General features: G+C 37.6%; 1 protein-coding gene across 2 annotated transcripts in view; it reads right to left on the bottom strand.

The window, feature by feature from the left end:
• Window positions 1-14,636, bottom strand: part of L3MBTL3 (L3MBTL histone methyl-lysine binding protein 3) — a 131,790-nt gene that overhangs the window by 22,032 nt on the left and 95,122 nt on the right. For both annotated transcript variants that reach the window (XM_030809664.1, XM_030809665.1), the window contains exon 19: window positions 7,735-7,814. In XM_030809664.1, the coding sequence (XP_030665524.1) occupies window positions 7,735-7,814 (80 nt within the window). The remainder of the gene's footprint in view (window positions 1-7,734; window positions 7,815-14,636) is intronic.

Below are 14,636 nucleotides of genomic sequence, written 5' to 3'. Positions count from 1 at the left end.
ATAATATATCATTAAAACAACATCAATTGCTGGGTCTCGTTAATATCAGAAGAAAATGATAGATGGGAGTAATAGTAAGAAAAATAAGTTTGTAGATCTTTGACTTCATTATTTCACCCCTGTAAAAAAGCAGCAAACAAGGGATTTTTTTTAATGTTGATTCTTAGTGATAAAGGCCTGCCTCTATTGTTTGCTGTATGAAAGTTCTTCATTCAGCAATTATTTATTCAGCACTGTACTGTATCAGAAACTCGAAGGCTATATAAATACAGCATATACTTGCAGACTTTTGTTAGGCTACAGAGGACAATGACCCAAAATGTGGCACTTTGGCATGCTAAATGCTCCGAATTAAAGGAACTGAAAGACCTCAGAAGTATGCCTCAGAAGCAAGGTCTCCCTTTGACCTTCCCCCATGCCCTGGTCTCTGTGATCCCTTCTTTCCCATGTGCAGAGAGAAACTCTCTAGAATTTCCTTATCTGACTAAGAAAACTTCTTTCCAAAAGAAATGCAATTGCCAACTTAGAAGTCTCATCAAATAGCCAAGAAAGATTTAACCACTAAAAGTCATCACCATGCCCAGAGAGACTTTTCATCTATTCTTCTCAGGGCATCTCCAAGAGATTACCCAAGAGACATTATCTACATAATAAGACAACATTTGTTCACAGTGAAGTTCTGCTCCTCACCTTCCTGCAACCTCCCGCAGAACTCAGAGAAATTTTGTCCCAGGACATTGTTCTTTGGGCTCATTCATTTCTCCTGAAAATGATATACTACCCCTCACAACTGCCTATACCAATCCCACCCCTATTCTCCTTTCCTCTATGAAAAGGGGTCACAAGCTTCAACCACTGGCCTTGAATCTCATATTTGCAGGACTCCCACGTTTATGCACATTAATATATTCTGTATGCCTCTCTCTCCTATTAATCTATTGTCAGTCATCTCAGTGAACCTTCAGAGAAGGCAGAGGGGAAGCTTACCCTCTGTCCCTACACTTGTTCGAAATGAAGTTTAATAAATAATAATGTCATTATCCAAAGTAGAAATCTGCAAATCAAATCTGCTCACATGCCTCTCATTTCTGGTTGAGTACAGGTATTAAAATTCCTGATTTGGCTTAGGGTAGAAGAAAGTGATGCAGAGAAAATACCTTTGTAAAAAAAACTTCTCAAATAAAGACGATCCTGAAATAAACATCCTCTGGTGTTTCAGGAGAAACAAGACAATAAATCTTCAACATAGGGAACACTACCTAAACCAAATATGAGGTCTTTTGGTGGAAAGAAACATCTCCAATACCATGGAGGGTAAGAACCTGCTTCCTACCAGACTGTTCCCATTAGGGCCCAACAGAACCATCATGTGGTAGGCTGACCCAGGAGGGTAAGTGCCAGACAAAAGGAGGTACACATTATGCTCCTTGCCGCTTGCAAACTCAGATCCCAATCTGCTCCCTGCTTCTCCAAGCCTGAACAATGCTAAGTCCAGAAGCCGCAGCACCAGCTACTGCTTACCACTTGCTCTGACTCATTCCTGTTCCTTTAGGCCAGTGGCAAAAGTGAAACCAGAATCTTCAAATGCCTTGTCTCAGTTTAGTTTCAAAACAATGCTTTGAGGGAGCTATCCCTAAGGTGAGGAAATGGAGGCCCAGCCCTGCCGGCTCAAAGCCACACTGTGAGGCAGCAGCAGCACCAGAAGTGATGCTCGATCGCCTGCCTCCTAATACCAAATACAGGGTTGTGGTCAAGAGGGTCAGTTTTTGAGTCTGGTAAACCTGGATTCAAAGCCCCACTCTGCCACTGACCAGCTCTAAATACTCCTGGCTAAATCAAATTAACAGTATTGTAATAAGGATGACATGGTATTTCTAAAATGCTTATCCCAGCATCTGGCATATAGTAAGCATTTGGCAAATGGGAGATAATATTTCTCTGTTGAAAGAAACGCATATAACTGGGAGTATATTGGGCATGAAATAGTAGAAACGGAAATGACTCAATAACCCTCTTAGGCTAACATTTCACGAATCTATAAAATATGCTTTTAATATGAAAGGAAAAAATAAAACCAGAAGAAATGGGATACATCTGTTAATATTTTTTAAAATAAGAGTTACTAACTGGTGACCAAATATAAAAAGATGAACAATAAAAGTGTTTGGGTAAAATAAGTGAATTCACAGCATGAAGGAATATAGGTAAAAATAACTTGCAAGACACTTAACTCAGGCATGAAAGATAACTGAGGATCACTTCAAGGTTAATAATCAAAATAAACCAATGGCTATGGAAGCAAAAAGCAAGCCTGTCTTTTTAGGTGAGAATCTGGCATGTTATAAAATAGAATTCAGCTCTCTCACATGAGGCACCCAGGAGAGACAGTGGCTGCAGAAGGGAAAACAAAACCATACTTTCCCAGGAATACAACAATTTAAATTTGAAGGTCAAACCATTCAATTCTTTACTAATGGGCCTTCCATAATGGTAGGAATGAGCTACTTATTCAGGTAGGGAAGACAGAAGCAAAGAAAGAGAGGGAGGGAGGGAGGGAAAGAGGTAAGGAGTGAGGGAGGGAGGGAGGGAAGTATTGAGTTAAAGTCCCCAAAGATCAAATTCAGCAGCATAGCAGGAATCGTCCCCAAAAGCTCATAATTACACATACTCTACCGAACTAAACAGAATTAACAGAAGAAATGGGTGGGGGAGGAGGGAAATATCCCTTTTTAAGAGGTGGGTGTGTGGTGTGTGTGTGTGTGTGTGTGTGTGTGTGTGTGTGTGTGTGTGTGTGTCTTTTAAATCAATTTGCTCCTAGACTCAAAACAGGCCTCATGGACCTACGGAGTCTTAAATCCTCTCGACATTGTAAAGCAACTTAGGGTGGTTTCTCAAGTCTCCTCTAGAATAAATGCTACCCACACTGCAAGGGGCATTCTCTCCCACCCCAGCCAGGCTAGGTTTGAAAGGGCTGCTTCTGCCACTGGAGGAGTGGAGATGAGAATGAACACTGGTGGGCACCTGTAGGTTCACAAGCAGGCTCCGGAATGGAGCACATCTGCCTGACCTTCAGCCTCGGGTTTGAAAGAGGAATTATGCCAGGACTCAAACGGGAACATTAAGCGTTTAGTGTTCTTCACAAAAGACCTTGGGAAAACTTCTTGGGATGCAAAAATGATCAAACAGAAAACAATTACCATGAGGCCTCTGATAAAAAGTTCTAGAAAACATCAGAAGAGCACTGAATTATACATAGAAGAGTTTCATGACGTTAGCAATGCACAAGGGGAAATAAACTCTATAAAACAAAAATAGGCTATGAAAAGAGAACAAGCCAATATAGGAAATCACAGGAACATAAGAGACACTGCTGTTAAAATTCATGGTAAAGGCAGTAAATAGCACATTCGACAGAACGAGAGACTGAGTGAGCTATTTCAACTTGAAAAACATGTTGACAACATCACAAAATGCCAAAGTTGTTAAAATATTAAAATAATTCCATATTGGTTGGTAATAGTTACTCCCTACCATGCAGTCAGTCCCTTGTGGGACTTCCCCAAGATCCAGCATTTAAGCATAACTTCTGTTACAGCACGGAGCCTCCAAGACCCTGCTCCAGTACTAAGACAACTGTTTAACTGTCCTGTGCCATGTTGGTTACCAAATGAGCTGTTGAGTATTTTTTTTTTTTTGAGACGGAGTTTCACTCTTGTTGCCCAGGCTGGAGTGCAATAGCGCAATCTCAGTTCACTGCAACCTCCACCTCCCAGGTTCAAGTGATTCTCCTGCCTCAGCCTCCTGAGTAGCTGGGATTACAGCCATGAGCCACCATGCCTGGCTAATTTTGTATTTTTAGTAAAGACTGGGTTTCTCCATGTTGGTCAGGCTGGTGTCAAACTCCTGACCTCAGGTGATCCACCCGCCTCGGCCTCCCAAAGTGTTGGGATTATAGGCGTGAGCCACCGCGCCCGGCCCCTGTTAAGCATTTTTGATATCATTCCTTGGGTCTAGCCCAAGAAGAATAGATATTATCTTCAAGAAAGATACAAATGAAGCAGAAGTATTAATAATCATCAAAACTATGACTTAAGGAAGCTTTCTCGATCTAAAGAAGACTGAATCAAAAAATCAAAAAGGCTCACGACTTCCCAGGCAAAACATCACAAAAGAAGACTGAATTTAAGAGCCAGGTTCATTTTCAAAACCAAGAGAGTAGACTGAATTTAGGTGGCCTAATCTCACATAGTTAAAAGGGATATTTTGGTTTGTTTCTTTTGTTTTGTCTGATTTTCCCTCAAAGAAAAACAGACCAAACATCTGGCTGAATACAGTGCATCTGTGGTGGGCCATTATTTGCGCCCTTCAGAACCAGGGCTTCATTCTCCTCCCTATGGAATGCAGATGCTCAAAACTGCCTCCCTCTGCCGGAACTGCCCAAAGCCAAAGGGAGCTTCCTTGCCCGAGGACATGTGCCCCTCCCAGCAAACATCCGAGGATTGGTCAATTTAGAGATACAAAAGCCTGGCTCCCTTGCCTGAACTGGGATAACTCCGAACGGCCACCTGCGCAACTTGTGGGATGGGCTAAGGCCTCTGCTATAACTACATCACAGCTCAGCTTCTTGGTCTGCCCAATCCTGCTTCTTTCACTCTCTCACTGGTGTGGCTCCCAAGAATACTCACTAACAAACCTCTTGCACAAAACACTCTCAGGGTCTGTTTCCAGGGAACCCCATATAAGGCACTCAGCCAGGGCTCTATTAAGAACTGAGAGGCAGGAGGAAACCCACTGACTAGGCTCTGAGAGGTCCCCAGTGTCACTGAGAAACGTCTTCAGATACTGTAAGGCCTGGTTTCGGCCCAAAGCTCCCGGGATTTTAGGTGAAGACAACCAGTAAACTACTGGATGGTGCTATCCAGTACTGGACAAAGTGCTATCCAAATCTCCTTCATACAAAATGGTTCCTGAAAAACCATTTCGAAAAGATAAAAGAAATCTAAGGCTAAGAAAGATGGTAAAAGAAAGCCTAGAATCGTAACATGATTTCACTATAGATAAATTTTATGTTACAATCTTACTCAAAATGTTTCAGAAATGTGAAAAAGAAGAAAAATTATATTGATTTTAGGAAGCTAAAGCTGGATGAGAAAGTAAAGAACATTATAGGCCAATCTCACCTATAAAAATATGTGCAATAATTCTCAAAACAACTTATTTTATGAAGCTCTCTTTCACTAACAAAAAGTAGGACAATAAGCAAAACATGCACATTGAACTACAGGTTTTACAGGTAACAAAACAATAAAAATAAATGACTTGAAAAATTACAAAATTAAGAATTATATATGACCCCTAGCAATGATTCCTTGAAAGGAATAATAAAACAAAAACTTAGGCAATTCAAATCAAGAAAAACAGAAAGAAAAAAAATTAGAAAGACATAAAACTACCAAGAAAAAGAAGAGAATACCATGCATAGTATATGTTAATAAACTGGAAATTCTCCATTACGCAAACAATTTTCAGAAAGAAATTATGAAAATTGGCCCAGCAAATAAAATGGAAAGTTAAATAAACACTGAGTTAAAAAGATCGCTGAGAAACTAAATATGTTATCAAATTATTACTCCCTCAACAAGTTTAAAGCCTAGAAGATTTTATTATCAATCTATCTGAACTTTTAACGATCAGGTAATTCCATACAATAGATACTTATTCCACAATACTACTACTATTAATAAGAGTGAATACTCCAGCCACTGATGCATTTAGTTCTCACAATAATCCAATGATATAGATACTATTACTACATCCATTTTACACAAGACGAAACTGAGGCACAAACAGGTTAGGTACTTTGCCCAGAGCTAGCCACACAGCTAGGAAGTGGTAGAGCTGAGACCTGAATGAACGCCATGCTCTTACCTCCTCTTATAAACCACCGTTCCCAAAGAAAGGCCAAAGCTTTTGTCTAAGAATTCAAAATAGCCCCGATACCAAAACCTTCATAAATTAAATATTTTTCTGCCTTTTTCCATAATCAGAAACATTTTAAATAATCGAATCCTTGCATAGCACTTTCTATGTGCCAGGCACTGTTCTAAGCAAGCTACAAATGTGACTGTACTTCATCCTCATTACAATCTTATGAGGGAGGTATACTCTCATCATCCTCCTGGATAGATAGATAACGAAACAGAAACACTCAGAGGTATGTGATGACACGTCTAAGATCACACAGCAGCAGGTGGCAGAGCAGAGATTCCAACTCTGACCATTTATAGGCTTTGTACACCGTCCTACATAAACACCATAAGGGGTGCTGAAGACAGCACTGACTGTAACTTTTAAATTAATCATAAATGATTGCTTTAGGAAAATCAGATATGGAAATCAAAACATCACTTATGAAATAGGTCACTGCAAGCAAACAGCCATCAGGTGCCATTCTCAAATCTTATAGTAATCTAAACAAAACTGTTTACATGAAAAGCAAAGTCCCCAGGGACAATCAAAATCATAATCAGACTGACATTTTCTCATAAAAAATGAATAATTATTGTTACATTTGATTATAAATACAATCTATACTATGACTAACAGTTATTACAACTTCATTGCTTAATTAAATCACTCACTCTGTAGCTCAGACTAGAGTGCAATGGTGTGATCTCGGTTCACTGCAATCTCTGCCTCCCAGGTTCAAGTGATTCTCCTGCCTCAGCCTCCGGAGTAGCTGGGACTACAGGCATGCGCCACCACACCTGGCTAATTTTTGTATTTTTAGTAGAGATGGGGTTTCACCGTGTTGGCCAGGCTGGTCTCAAACTCCTGACCTCAGGTGATCCGCCTGCCTTGGCCTCCCAAAGCAATATATTTTTAACAAAGATGTAGGACAAATTATTTCCTCCAATACAACTTAAAACATTGCTCAAGGAATTTTTTTCTTCATTTTGTGATATTAGATTAAGACAATATTCTATCTGGATTTCAAAACACATTCTGAATTGAGTTTTAAACACAGGAAGCAAATGACATCAACAATACTAAAGAAAATGTGTGACAAGGTCCAAAGAGAATGTCTTACCAAACTTTATGTACAATACTGTACCAATATGTGAGACTGTTAATACAGACCATAAATGAATCCATATAAAAAATTACATACTATATTGATACTAAACAATAAACTTTTGCTGCCTGCAAAAAAGAGTAAGTTAACCAAACTTATTAGTTAACCAGACTTAAAGTTCATCTTTTGCAGCCATAAAAAAGAACGAGATCATGTCTTCTGCGGGAACATGGATGGAGTTGGAGGCTATTACTCTTGGCAAACTAATGCAGGAACAAAAAAAAAAGTACTGCATGTTCTCACTTATACATGGGAGCTAGATGATGAGAACCTATGAACCCGAAGAAGGAAAGGACAGACACTGGAGTCTACTTGCCAGGGGAGGCCAGGAGGAGGCAGAGGATCAGAAAAGGTAACTATCAGGTACTGGGTTTAATTCGTGGGTGATGAAATAATCTGTATAACAAACCCTCATGACACGAGGGTTTACCTACATAACAAACCTTCACACATGTATCCCTGAACCTGAAATAAAACAATAAAAATAAAAAATAAAATTCATTTTTAACATAAAAGAGACTGTTGTATTCCAGTTAAGGCTTTGATTGTTTCATATTAGCAGTAATACACATTGGTAATATGAGAATTATAATGGCTACCTCTGGCTTCATGTGATGTTCTCATTTCACTTTCTGTTCTCTCTTCAAAGTCTTCTTTGACATCATCGGCATGTTGGTCTCTGAGAAAAACAGGCATTTCAATATTTTATAAGAGAAACATTTTTAAAAAATGGTTCAGAACTACATCTCAACAACTGCTTTTCTTAATTTTAAACCAAAGGATGCTACTCAAGTGTTAGAAAGGATATATAGTTCTACTACAAGGCGATTAATTAATAACACCTATAAATGCCCATTTTCCTCATTATCAATTTTCATTTCCTATTCAGGAAGAAGATTTAAAGCTAAGGATAATAAAATGAACTATTCTGGACAATGTAGCTACTGAATAATTCAACTACAATTTGGGACATGTATTCATGTGGAATTTTACTTACACAGTTTGGTAAGACTTCTATTTAAAGAAAGAAGACGTTTTGAAAGTTCACACCATTGAACTACATCACTATATACTACTCAGCACTGGGATTCGGACGGAGGCTAAGACTGGCTCGGGGGAATCAATCCCCATTCTAGGAAGATTTTCCTGGCTTAATCAGGTCAAGTCCACCAGCTGAAGTGATTCCACCTCTTTCTGACCAGGAATAACCTAATGCTAAACTAAACATGCCAGAGATGCTCCAAAAGGGAATAGATCCATTACAGTCTTAATTCAGAGCTTTTCTCTTTATGTCAGGGGCAAAAACGGGCTCTTTTTAAAAAAAAAAAAAAAAAAAAAAAAAAAGAACTACTTTTCTTAAGTTTCAGGGACTTAAAATTTTTCACCCGAATGTATTCCATTCTCAGGGTTCACAATAAACCCCATTTTGCAATTTCTTCTATCCAGAATATGCTGTCTGGCCTACACACTTTAGTGCTTTATAGTATTCTGTGTTTATGATACGCTATTGTTTCATACATGCTGTTACCGTTACAAATATACGTGAGTTTCTTAAATATCCAGAGCATACTTCTGTTAAGTTTTAATAACAGGGCAAATACATTTGAAACAAAATATCCCATCAAATATAAAAGGAGTTCTGTAGTTTTAATTACAAAGGCACTAATTGAGTCTCCATTTGAAAATGTAATAATTAACACAATGACACTAGCACAGTAAGCATGCAATAAATACATGTTTTCTATTTTTACTGCTATTTTTAAATTATTTATTGTTTATTAGTGATCATCCTGTGAGGAGATATTATTTTTAAGAAAGATCATTTCCAGGAGCAAATGCGAAATGTCATTTGAATCTGAACTCTCCGGCTTAGTTCATGCTAAAAACAACTTGCTACAACTGCTGAAGTATACTTGCTCTTTTGAAAATGGGGGAGAGTCATTATTTTTTTTTCCAAGAGAAACCAATGAAATGGCAACACGGTCTCTTATTCCATGGAAAGTAGAAGGATGAAGCTATAGTAAAAACAAATGTAAGAATATCACTGATAACTGGAGAAAGAACATTAGTTGAAGTATTGATAAAAATTGTGTTTTCTATGTAAAAATAATGCTGCAGCTATGCTCGGTAATTACAACATGTTAAAATTAGCTTACCATGCTAAAATTAACTTCTATGAACTTCCAAATTTGTTTTATATTAAATTGGAAATAATATTGAGTGCACAAATTCTATCCCAGAAAGTACTGTGGTCAACAAATAGTTTGTAGATGGCTATATCAATTATTATTAAAAACCATACACTACAGTCATATAACTTAAAATTGGCATTTCCCAAAAAAAGCAAATTTCCAATTATTGTGGCTTTTCTAGAAGCTCTGATGAGTAGTTGATTTTTTAAATAGAGAGAGAAACATCATGAGTCCAAAAGCTAAAAAGTCAAAATTTTCTGTATATTTCAGTTTTCAGGATCACAATTATCCACTGATAATAAGCAGTTACCCTTTTGTGGTTTTACTAAAGTATACTATTCCTTTAAAATAAGCTTTGTTAAAGTAAAGATAGAAGACTTGAGCTATGAAAAAAGTTCCCTTGTTTTCTTATGCCTGAATACAATGACAATTACTTATTTTCTGAACTCCAGGAAAAAGATCACTTTCCAAGAGGGAACAGAGATAGAATAAGAAAGTAAAATCTTTGACCTAAAAAATTTCCTCATGCCTGGATCTGACATAACCTATCCCAAAAGAGAAGCAGAATGGAAGCTATGTACTCTTACATAATTTATATTGCTTCATTATAGAAGCATGTTCAGTTTTCACTGTCCCAGTTTTAACTCATGACACTTCATTAAATTGGACCCATACAAACCTGGGAATATATAAACACAGATATGTATTTTTACCAAACATGAAGAACTCCACAAAAAATGTTTATTGAATGTTTTATTTCAGGTTAATGTATTGATTCTGCAAATTCCTTCAAATTAAAAGCACCTATACCCCTGTGGTTCTATGTGCTGTTTCCTTTAGCTAGAGAGTGGAAAGGTGGAAGACGGGGTCAATCTGCGCAGTCTCCTAGAACAGGCATTATGAAACAGATGGGTGAATAGAACCACTGGAGCAAGCAGAATCTTAATCGAGCACATCCAGACATGTGGAAACAGTTAATATTAATAAGAAAAGTTCACTTCTTAAGAACACAGTATGAGCCAAAGACTGACTGAGCTTTTTACATGCCCCATATTTTATAACACGCCTTGAAGGAAGGTTTATTATTATAGCCACAGAAATGTAGAGAAATTAAGACTAAATTCACAGGGCGAGTACAGCACCCGTTCTTCTTGACACCAAAATCTGTAATTGGATTCAATCGTTTTTTATTTTTACACTTGTGTTTTTCTAAAATAAAGTATGATACATGAAGTTAAGGGAAACATGCTTTTTGTGCCATAAACTTATTCCAAATTGTCTTTCATTGATAAGGTCAGGAAGGAAGAGCCTGACTCCGTATTCTCATTTGTTTTACATTTTATTTAAAATAAAAATTGAGGCCAGGCACAGTGGCTCATGCTTCTAATACCAACACTTTGGGAGACTGAGGCAGGAGGATTGCTTGAGTCCAGGAATTCGAGACCAGCCTGAGAAACACAGTGAGACTGTGTCTCTACCAAAAAAAAAAAAAAAAAAAAAAGTCAGGCGTTCTGGCATGCGCCTGTAGTCCCAGCTACTTGGGAAGCTAAGGCAGGTGGGTCACTTTAGCCTTGGAGGTCAAAGCTGCGGTGAGCCATGATTGCACCACTGCACTCCAGCCTCAGTGACAAAGTGAGACTGTGTCTCAGAAAGAAAAAAACAACAAGAAAAATTGTTTATTCAATTGGACAACCATTATTTCTCTCTACTATAAGGTAGAATTTCATTATGCAAATTCTGGCTGAATATGTACTGTGATGAATCTTTCTCTACACAAAAGTGAAATCCTTGTTCTAGAATTTCAACTTCCTAAGCAAAATGTTATTTTAGCTACATAGTCTTCCAATTACAGACAAAATATGATTATATCAGAATGCCAAAACTCTGGGATAATGTTACAATACACTCTGGAGCACAGTAAAAGATATGCTTCTTGACAGATTTTTTAAAATGACAACCAGAAATATTTTCATGCTCTATTTTAATATCACAATTATTGTCAACCTAAACATTTCCTGACCTGCTTTCCTTGCTCAACATTTTTCATTATCAACAATTTCATTTCAAAAGAGGGTACAAGCTGTTTAGGCACAAGTGTGCGATTTTTTTTTTTTTTAAGAGATAGGATCTCACTCCACTGTCCAGGCTGGGGTGCAGTGGTGCCATCATTAGCTCACTGTAACTTCAAACTCATGCTCAAGTGCTTCTCCAGCCTCAGCCTCCCAAGTAGCTGAAACTACAGGCATGCACTACCATGCCTGGCTAATTTTTAATTTTTTGTAGAGACAGGGTCTCACTATGTTGCTCAGGGCTGGTCTGAATTTCTGGCTTCAAGCAATCCTCCTGCCTCACCCTCTCAAAGCATTGAGATTACCCACACTGCAGCTGGGTGCGTGAATCTTAACATGGAGGAAGCAGCCCAGCAATAGTGGTTACACATATGGTCTTAGGAAGTGATGAGATCTGGTTTAAATTTTAGTTCTGCTACTCACTAGGTTTACATGACCATCAGCAAGTTACTTAATTTCTCTAATTCTCAGTTACATCATTGGTAAAACAAGGATAATAAATCCTTTACCTCAGAGGGGCATGTTAAGAAAGAAATAAAATAATGTATAGAAAGCACTTAGCACAGAGCCAGGCACTTAAGTAGGAGCATGATGCACAGCAGCTATTCCTAATTATAAATTACTTACATTTTAGGATAAAATTATCTACTGACACCTGTTTTCTTTAATTAACCTTCTTTCTTCAACTATTAAAATAGCTTTTAGAATAATGGTTCCAAGCATAGACTACAGTCAGACTGTCTGGGTTATAACCCAGGTCTGTATGGACTAGCTATGTGGCCTCTAACCAAAAGAGGTTCCATGTTTGTAGAATGAAGGTGTGATGATGGTAACTACACCACATAAGGTATTATGAAGATTAAATGCACCCACATAGGTAAAAGCACCTAAAAAAAAGTGCATGGAAAACAGCAATTTCTCTTGGAATTTCAGAATTTTCAAGAAGCCATTTACTGCAATATTTCTTTAGTTGCAATTCAATACAATTCAATTCAATTCAATACATTTCAGTTGTACTGAATGGAAATACAATCATAGTGAAATCTTACTCAAGAATACTTTTGGCTTTTAATAAAGATAGTGGAATCCACTTAAATGGAAAAATGTATTCTTTATGACTCAGCATTTTCTTTTTCTCCATAATTATGTGTCACTTTTTAGAGGTCTGTCTTACTCTAATTATGCTTTGTGATAAATATTAGTAAAACAGACATTAGAATGGTAAATGCATAGGATGGCAGTTGAATATGTGCAGCTGTATTTCTTCAAGTCTGTTTGTCATATAAAAACATTTTCTAACCAATTACGTTTCAATTAGTCCCAGTCTGTTAAAAAATACTGAAAAACAAATTATTTTGCCCCAATTTAGGGATTTATCAATTTCTGCCACCTCTTTAAATCCAGCATGAAAGGAGGCAGATGCAGATTGCCATGTAGATTGAAATATTTGCCAACCAGGTTAGGAAGCTCGGATTGACAGTTATTGTTGGCCCAGCATCAGAGACATGGCTACCTTGCAGCAGCTCAAGTGTGAAAGCTCACTCCTTAGTTTGGCTTGGTTTAAAATAACGCCACCCTTCTCTTTTCAAAATAGCTTATTCTAGTCTCATGGAGCCTTTGCAGAACTGAAAGAGACTTGTACTTCCCCAGTAACAAGCAGTGACGATGACTACCAGAGAGCTCTAAAAAATGTAGTTTTTCTGTTTTGGCCATCAAAAGAATGTCTCTTTGCATGCTCCCAGCATTTTTTTTTTTTTTTTAAGTTTCTGAGCTGTGACTTACTCGCAGGTAAAAACATAAGGGAATGAGAATCTCTACATTCTCTACAGAAAGTTTAAAAGAATACTTGAACTGCCTCCAAAATGCCTCGTACAAATGAAAAGCGACTGTACTTGAGCAGCTTCAGGTCAAGGAGGTCACCACCTTCGAAGGGATTCAGAAAAAGATGGCAAATAAAACCAGTAGGACTTGGGACTAAAACTTCTACAACTATGAGTAACATTCAAATAAAGAGTTTTTAAAATTAAATTCCTTTTGAGATGATACAACAGTAATGGTTTTACTGAATTATGTTTTCATAAACATCACCCAGGAGAGGTAAACATGGTTTACTGTGTATCTAATGAATAAAAACATTTTGGTTAACAGGCCTATTTAATTATAATTTAGCATAAGGACCATACGCTAGTGAAAGAATACAATAAAAGGAATATAATGAATAAATGAGGTGGGTATTACCAAGATAACAAGGAAAAACCCTCCAGAAAAACTCAGTCGGCAATTAATCCTCTTATTAAATGAAAAGCCTTAACCAATCAGGTGAGGTTTGGGAAATAAAGATGATGTCTCTTAACAGTGAGACTCTATTACTTTGTTGTTGTTGTTGTGGAAAAGAGAACAGATGTCACTGCTTTTCTACTCTACAGAAAAGGGTCTCCTGAGTCAGAAATTGGTGATATTCAAGGAGATAAAGTAAGATCCTGTTACAATATTGTTCCAACAACTTCACAGGCATATAACAATAACACAGTCATCTTATCCTTGCACTTCGAATGGCTGCCTTGGTGTCACAGTGGTTGGCATCAGAACTGTGAGTGTTTTAACTAAACACTAAGCTACTCTTTGGGGTACACAAACAACTACACAGATTTAACTCAGGTTCTCAAGGCTGGAATAGGAAAACACTTCCAGAGCTCCTAATTCATACCTGGAAGCCATCAACAAAAAGGGAGAAGAGGTTTTACAATAGCCAGAGAATGCCTAGTCATTGAAATTGCTTTCTCCAATATTCAACATGAAGCTCTGGGCCCAGAAGACCTCAGGGGACAAAAAACCAACTTCCCAAGGTTTACTAATTAACTTTTGTAATCTTTTAGAATGGTTGGCTCTAAATTGATTTTATTCTACTTGATGTGATAGTTTTGCAAAGCAAATAGATTTATATACGCTTATAGCTTCATACTTTATGTTAGCTTACTTTCCTATCTGTTTAACAGGGTACAGACTTGGCTTTCGGTGTTAACTAGCAAAATTGGATTCGTGCTAAAAATATAAACCAGATTAATGGCTGCAATTCCTGCAACCGCTCTATGTAGTTCTCGTAGTGGAAACAGTGGTCTTACAACTTGAGAAGCCATTTTAATGGCCTATAATGAACTGAACAGACTGATTTCTGCCATTAGACCAGTTAAGCAGTGGGCATTTGCCTTGCAAGGTAATCTAAGCATTTGGCAGGCATTT

The sequence above is a fragment of the Nomascus leucogenys genome, chromosome 3 (genome assembly GCF_006542625.1).
Source record: "Nomascus leucogenys isolate Asia chromosome 3, Asia_NLE_v1, whole genome shotgun sequence".
In the NCBI taxonomy this organism is placed as follows: domain Eukaryota; kingdom Metazoa; phylum Chordata; class Mammalia; order Primates; family Hylobatidae; genus Nomascus; species Nomascus leucogenys.
The sequence above is the reverse complement of the archived record's forward strand: the minus strand, read 5'-3'. Positions and strand labels throughout refer to the sequence as shown.